The following is a 7,732-nucleotide window of genomic DNA, read 5'->3' on the forward strand; positions in this document are numbered from 1 at the left end:
CACCAAGAGTCATCTATCTAAGAACTTCTGATAATTCAAACTTATTGATAATTCAAATGAAATTCAGCAGTCTCTTCGAGTTTGAAATAACGAGAGTCGACTGTATAACTATTCGTTATGACCATATATCGGTGCGCTTACAATTTCCCTATGCTACCCTTTGAAACAGTCCACATATAGTAGTGAAGTTGTCGAAGCCTTCTACTTCTACAACGAACACTTTAGGCATGGTTGCGATAAAAATATGGTGCATATGAGGCAGAAAAGAAGTCAAAACGGGCATTCTAAAGCGCGTGAGAGGGGTGCATTCCTTGCTGCAGTTAACTTGTGCCAAAGATGTAGATATAGACTGCAGCGAGCACTCGATGCTCATTTCAGACATTGCAAGTGAGGTTGCTTACTTCTAAGGCATGTCTTCATAGGCAGAACTGCAGTGAGGGGGAAAATGTAGAATTAGGCGGCAGCATGAAGACTTGCAGTAACCTTTGGCATGAACTTTTTGACGCCGTTCTTTGTATGTACAGTCGATTTCAGATATATCGAACTCGTAGGGGGATCGTGAAATAATTCGATATATTGATAGATATATTGATAATTCGGAATACAACATATGCACATTTAAGGCCTAAATTAAAGGAACACTAAAGTCAAATAACTATTTACATCAGAGTGAAAACTCATTGTATGACATCTAAAACGACAATATTATCAACAATGCCTTACTTAGTGAAAAATTAAGGTGCACAAGAGCTAACATAATCATTCGCTCACAGTATAATGAACAAGGTGTGAACAGCAAGTTACCGTGATGAAATAGCCCGTAAACTTCTCTTGTTTCTTGCGCACTGTAAAGGTTGTCATCCTCAATATTATTGAACCTTTTCAAATAAGTGAATTCAGCTCCTTCGGCCACAGCAGCATTGCTTGACGCAAAATGTCGATGCAAGCTTTGAAGCGCGGCAAAAGGCTGGTTAGCGCCGGCAGTAAAGGCCTTGGCATATTCATAACCTCACGGGTACACTTCCACGGCACTGGCACTGGGAGCCGTTATCTTTGCATCGATGCAGTCGGAAACAGCTAAGTCATCTGCACCAATGAAGTCGTTCACTGTTTGAGATGGTGCTCGGAGACACTGATAAGTCACAGAATTCACTGAGGCACCGTACACCGTGTCAGCAGTCATCACGTAACGTACCCAGTTTCCACCTGGCCAGGTGACGATGCACTGTACACCGTTGTCGGAAGACTTGTGGCCCACGCTTTTCTGATGTGTGGATTATAGCCAGAAGCAAAGATAAAACAGCCAGAGAACTGATGAAAGCATTTTATATCTGGAAAAAAAAGGGGGGGGGGGCATGTGTGTTAGTGACACTACCATACTACCGTATAAATCTGAGGAAAAGTTTATTTAGCATTCGTTGCCCAACTAAATTTCTGCACAAGCACTTGAAAGGATACATATGTATGTGAATAAATCAGTTGCTAGTGGCACTCTGTTCTGTATCCTGTCTTGCGATAGTATTTTTATCGCTCCTTAAAATAAATTAGCAGCTCGCCCAACAAAGTGTTCTCTGGGACGTTAAACACTCCAAACCCAACAGTTAGTGATTTGGTCAATGCTGGCATTTTTCTGATGCATTTAAGTTCGGATTGGTGAGCTTTTAATGTACTATAGTTAAGATATGAAATGCATAGTAGTTCCTCGCTAACGGGTAGTTCCTTGCTAACAGGAGTGTACTGGCAAGAGTTGCTTTGATTGAATTTGCCTTGTGCAGGATCTATAAAGGGTGTCCGAGGAGAAGGGATGCCCATTTATCGGAATCCTCTTGAGAAAGGAAACCTCTACATAAAGTTTGATGTAGAGTTTCCTGAGAATCACTTCGCTGGTAGAGAAGCCCTTCAGGTAAGCTATTAGAAATTATATGGCATAATTTTCTGCTGACTCTTTCTCATATGGCAACTTTCTGGTGCTGTCTGATAGATAAATGAATAAATACATACTGTATTTACTCAACTCTAACTCGTACCCAATGCTTTTTGATGTAGAACTGACGCCTCCTTTGGTGATTAAAAGAAAAAGTATAATTTGTCTTTATAGAATGAGAAATTTATTCTTCTGGCTGTTTTCTTCTATGACTAATGGCTTACAACACTTGTAGTACGCACAAACTTTATGTGAATTCAATGTTCAGTGTTATTGAGTCCTTCTGGTGCATAGACAAGAAACGTCATGTAAATTGTACCATATGCCTAGAGTCTGTTCAATTGCATTGTAAATGAAGAATGGTGCTATTCTGCTTTTGCTATTTCAATTTGTTTGCTGTGTAATACGTAGTTTGAGGGTTTGTTGGGGATCTTGTCAGCAAAGCCAGGTTATTCAATTGGCAGGCAATTGAGGTCTTCCTGGGTGAACAGCGGAGTGATGACTTCGAGCAATGGTCTGTTGGGGACTCTGTGGACGTAGTGGATCTTCTCGATTATGATCCCAGCAGCCAGAATCGGCGCCAAGAGGCATACCATGAGGACGAGCAGCAGCCACGAGGCAGCGTGGAATGTGCACACCAGTAGTTGCAGACCAGAAAGTTCAGCCCAGTAAGCATGGACAGAGTAGCAGAGTGTCCTTTGAGAAAGTTCGAGGAATGGGTGGGCTTAGGGAAGCTTTCTCGTGGATGGTGGACTCTGCACTGGAATCGGAGAGCAAGATTCCCAGTTGCTTTGCTTCTGCTGTTCATGTTGGCGGAGTATAGCTTATTCCACATAGCTTTCTTGTTTTCTCGTTAGTGTTGAGCTTTTTTTTTTTCTGTACTCTTGTAGCCAATGTACGTGCATTAATTGAACACATGCTGCTGGAGCCTGCTTCCTTTCTTGTAAGCCAGTAGCTGTACCATGCTGACTTTCCAAATTTCTGGGTTTCATTTTCTGATCTTTCCCATGTAACTTTTCTTGATTTCAAATATGCAGCAAGGTCTTGTCCAAAAAATAAGACTTGAAGTATGTTTCATATGTATCTGGGATATGAAAAGTTTGAATGCTGTCAGCCTCACGTGTGCGTTTCTTGTGAAATAATAAAAGACCTAATAAAAAATGCTCTGCCACAAAAAGGTTTACAACTGAATGACTAGAAAGTACAGTGTCAGTTATAGCTGTGTATCTGTAGTTCACATTTACAGTTAAACCTGGAAGAAAACACTTACTTTAATGTTCAGTAGTGGAGTTTCTGCACGAAAGACTTCACTGCAGTTTTGCTTTGAGAAATGCCGTTTTGTAATGGTTGCTGGTACATTAAATCGTTCATCTTCTATGTTTTCTTGAAACTCTATCAATTGAGCTTCCTTGCAATACCTGCTGGTAAAGGTTAAGGGAATTGAGCATTGCTCATTTTTCCACTGTTTTAGTGTTCTTAGCATGTGAGTGTGATTATGAATCAAATGCCTTGGCTGTTTGATTCATATTCATCGACAGTGGTCAGTATTTTAGCTTCTCTTTTGTTTCTGTTTGTATTTATAAAAGACCACCCAACAGATCCTGGGGGAGACTAATTTTCTTTCTTTTAGTAGAGTTGAGGGGCTCCAATTTAAGCAAATGCACGAGACCGACTACTGCCGCAGAGTAATTTTTTCTATTAGAAATCTTGATGTTGGATTTAAAGAGTAACAAACCATTTCTTGGTCATGCGAATCTTTTGTCACTCTAAAATGATGCGCTGTACAACTTTCCATTCATGAATGTAGCACACGTGCAATTGGTAATGCATTGTTCCCCTTTGCGATGGTAAGTTGAATAGCCATGTAATTGCACGATTCTGCAAGCATAACTGCTAGTAGCCTTAAATTTTTAATTTTTCTGCAAAGTCAAACTGCTACTGATGCGTGTATGTTAAGATTGTAGTTGGCAACTTATTTTCTCTAGACCTCATGTGTGCAGTTGTGCATGCCTGGTTAATCAGGCTATTACAGTTTATAGCGAGTCTGTTGCAGTGTATTCCTAAGAGTGGGAGGTACAGGTATGTACAGTGCTGTAAAGTATGAGCACACACGATTTAGTGGTCTTGGAGAATTGGTGCACAACTGCATCGGTATGTGCCATGTAACAATAGAAAATTATGCAAAATATTGCTCTTTCAAGATAAAAGCAAGATGTTTAGCCCAACTGATTGGCTCTTTGATGCAAAGTGCGTATCAAACTCTGGATTTGAACACTGCAAAGGCTCATTTGCAGCTGTGACAGCATAGCTCGTTGTGCAGATGCTTCTGTGGGAAGCCAATCTCCGTTGATGAATTCCATGGAATTGACTATTTGCAGAAATCTGCAAGGCATTTTTCCAACCAAAAGAAAAAAAATAAAAATCTCATGCCCAGACTGCTTTTTTGCTCACTGTGCTTTTTTTTCAGTGAAGGCACCAAGTACAACATAACGACTTTTTCCGCCAACAATGACTGTGGTTGTCCCATCTCTGAACGAACCCTCAGATCGCATGGTGGGCGGGGCACCTGCGCTTCATAAAGAAATGAGTGGGGGGAGGGGGGACAAAAACGCAATGAGAAAAGCAGTCTGTGAAGAGACTTTTTGGTTAGAAAACAACTTTGCAGGAAAGCCCCCTCGCAGATTTCTGCAAATGGTCACTTGCTGGGGATGCACGGAACCCTGCCATCTGTGCACTGGCACCATAGCACATTGAAGTCCGAGCCATCCATAGTGCATGTGCACCATTATATGCATGGTTTCCTACGATCATATAGACATGACTTGGCAGCCTGCCTATGGTGTGAAAAAAAAAAAAAAAACTTTTGAAGATGGCCTAGCTGCTGGAAAGCCCTTGCCCCCTGTAGAAATCGGATGCGACAGCTTCCTGCCATGGCTGTTGAGAACTGAAGAATCGTGATTGGCTTCCAGCACTGTAGGGGTTGTAGAGTTGCAATGAACGTTTTATCCCTTCTTTTTTGAATGCCGTCTGGTGCTCCTTTTCCCGTTTCGAATAGTTCTCGCGAAACGGTGTAAATGTGCCAGAACTGTGTGGCTGTTCATCAGCGGAAAAGGTAAGCACTTGGTAAAAAAAAAAGTTTGAGTAGGGCTTGTTGGCTGCTGTGCGGCGAATTTAATTTTAGTGAGCTGTTCCTTGAGAGGCTGTTAAACCTTGAGAGGCTGTTAAATTTACGGTGAGCTGTTCCTTGAGAGGCTGTTAAATCGATAGTTGGCCGTTTAGTTTCATGTACCTCTGTCTCGTTGGCCGGACCGGACCGAAAAGCCTATGCAGGGAACTTTCTGAACCCCAACTATGAACCTTCCAGCCAAATCGTGGACTTGCGCGCTGCCCGATTCAGTTTTAGAGATGTAGCGCTGTCGCAGGCTTTCTTCCATTTGATGTGCTGAACTACTGTGTGAATACTCATTCGAAAAAAGCTAAGATTTCAACAAATCACGACTATACTATAGTGTACTAGTATATTCTGGTACTCTATAATCAGCGCGTCTATAGAGGTGTTGCAACAGGCACCGTTCAGTCGAGTTTCCAATCTAACTGCAGCGCCAGAATACATATTAAAAATAAGGCAACTTTGAGACGGCGTCGGTGAAAATGGAACGCGAGGAGCGAGTCTCTCGCACCCTGCACCTGTCGGCGGATTGTGGCCGGGATACATATCGGACGCGCGCACGCGTCTATTTTTTGCGTTTTCTTAACGGCGAATGTCAAGACATAGAAACGGAGCATTGTGGGCAACAAGGAGGTTATACTAAAACTTCCAAGTGGCGGTCCCGCATACCAGCCGTTGCATCAAAGCGAAGTTGAGGCGGCTATATTGCTCGGGGCAGAAGGAGGCGGCACCTGCCTTGTAGCTTGCGGCCGTGCGTTTCGTGAGATATACTAAAGCAGTTTTTGTTGTTTTTAGAAAACGCGGGGGGGGGGACATTAATGCACATCTGCTTTAATTTTTCTTTGACACTTAGCGTTTTAAGCGTGGTGAAATAACGCACAATCGCAGCGAAAGCTAGAAGAGCGGCCTTTGAAGAGCTTTTTCTAAACACACTGCGATGCTACAAGCACACTGCTGGGTACCCACAGCTCCATAAATAATCAAAAACTTTGTGTAGCAGGCCAGCATTCGCTATGCTATCCTTTGGAGAAGCGTACACGGTGTCCGCTACACACTTGTTGGAAATTTTGTGCATTTTTTTTTTGTGCAGCGGCTGACGGTGACAAAGTTTTCTAATGGCTGGGAGCATTGGACGACCCAGTCGTTACTCAATTTACATTGTGTGACGCCTGGCAGTTCCTTCGATGTTCTTTGTTACTCATATTAACGTTGTTACTCATATTAATGTTACTCATATGAACACTTCTGTTACTCATATTAACGCAATTCCTTTCCAGACATCACGCATGCCTAAGGCCAGTTTAGAAAGGCCCCGCCGCGGTGGTCTAGTGGCCAAGGTACTCGGCTGCTGACCCGCAGGTCGCAGGATCGAATCCCGGCTGCGGCGACTGCATTTCTGATGGAGGCGGAAATGTTGTAGGCCCGTGTACTCGGATATGGGCGCTCGTTAAAGAACCCCAGGTGGTCGAAATTTCCGGAGCCCTCCACTACGGCGTCTCTCATAATCGTATGGTGGTTTTGGGACGTTAAACCCCACATATCAATCAAATCAACCAGTTTAGAAACGAGTTCCAAGCACTGGCCTGGCTCAGTGCTGCAGTGCTGGCATGCAGCGGACCCGGCTTCGAATCCTATTGTGTCATTGGTGTTTTTTTTTTATTTATTTACCGAGTTCATATCGCTAGCATTGCTCAGTGGTAGAACACTGCATGGCCAGGCAAGCAGCGGACCCGGGTTAAAAGCCCATTGTGTCATGGGTGTTTTTTTTTATTTACAGTTTTTTTTCGTTTGATACTGGTTACGGGCAGCGGCGGACAACTACGGCGCCGCGCGTGACCTTTGTTCTGATCTCGTAACAGCTCTCGCTGTAGAAAAAAAAAAGTACTCAGGGATATCAATTCGCATTATATGTTTACACAGTTGCCTTACAGCAGAAGTAACCAGTGAGGACATCCAGCGAACATAAAAGTTTCACTTGCACACAACCATCAGCCCTTGGTGTGTGCAAGTTTTTTTTTTTTTTTTAATGGGTAGGTATTCTTCTTTTCACGTACTCATTTGAGAAGCTCCTGCATATCCAGAGAAAACGGTGCTCGGAAAACTTCGAGTTCTTCATCTGATATGCTCTTCATTTTCTGGCCAATGAAATTCCGTGAAGCCTCAATACAGTTTAAAATGCCCCATATTGGTACTGCTACGATGTCTTACCTTTGCTTTTCAGCTGTTAATTGTACCTCGTTCGCGATTAATTCAATTTTTTTCCTGTACCACTCCTTTGTCGGGGATTTTAGGGTGTGGCGGGATTTGACAGCTCTATCAATGAGAGGCGCTTTAGGCGAAATTGTATTTTCTGGCTTTCCAGAAGAGCTCATTTCCTTTTTCTCTTACGTAAAGAGAGGTATATCACAGCATTCGAAATTTCGGTATTCGGAGCGTAGTGCTCATACAACTATAACAAACTCAACATGCCAGAAATGTAGGGCCGCTGCTACATAAACTGCCTTTCAAAAACGAAGCGCTCACTATTAGGCGCGCTCAAGTACTGGCTTTTGTAAGTGTGCATGGAAACAATGCAAACACGGTAGTAATGTTGTAAGCCCGTGGTCTTGTTATTTACCGTGTCTCATCGAAGCAGCGAT

General features: G+C 43.0%; 1 protein-coding gene across 1 annotated transcript in view; it reads left to right on the forward strand.

Annotated features, from left to right (window-relative positions):
* Window positions 1-3,101, forward strand: part of LOC119176827 (dnaJ homolog subfamily A member 2) — a 55,015-nt gene extending 51,914 nt beyond the window's left edge. The window contains exons 9-10 of the mRNA XM_075877640.1: window positions 1,776-1,903; window positions 2,389-3,101. Coding sequence (XP_075733755.1) covers window positions 1,776-1,903; window positions 2,389-2,568 — 308 coding nt within the window. The 3' untranslated portion in view covers window positions 2,569-3,101. The remainder of the gene's footprint in view (window positions 1-1,775; window positions 1,904-2,388) is intronic.
* The last annotated feature ends 4,631 nt before the right edge of the window (window positions 3,102-7,732 follow it).

This window comes from Rhipicephalus microplus, chromosome X (assembly GCF_043290135.1).
Source record: "Rhipicephalus microplus isolate Deutch F79 chromosome X, USDA_Rmic, whole genome shotgun sequence".
NCBI classification, from domain to species: domain Eukaryota; kingdom Metazoa; phylum Arthropoda; class Arachnida; order Ixodida; family Ixodidae; genus Rhipicephalus; species Rhipicephalus microplus.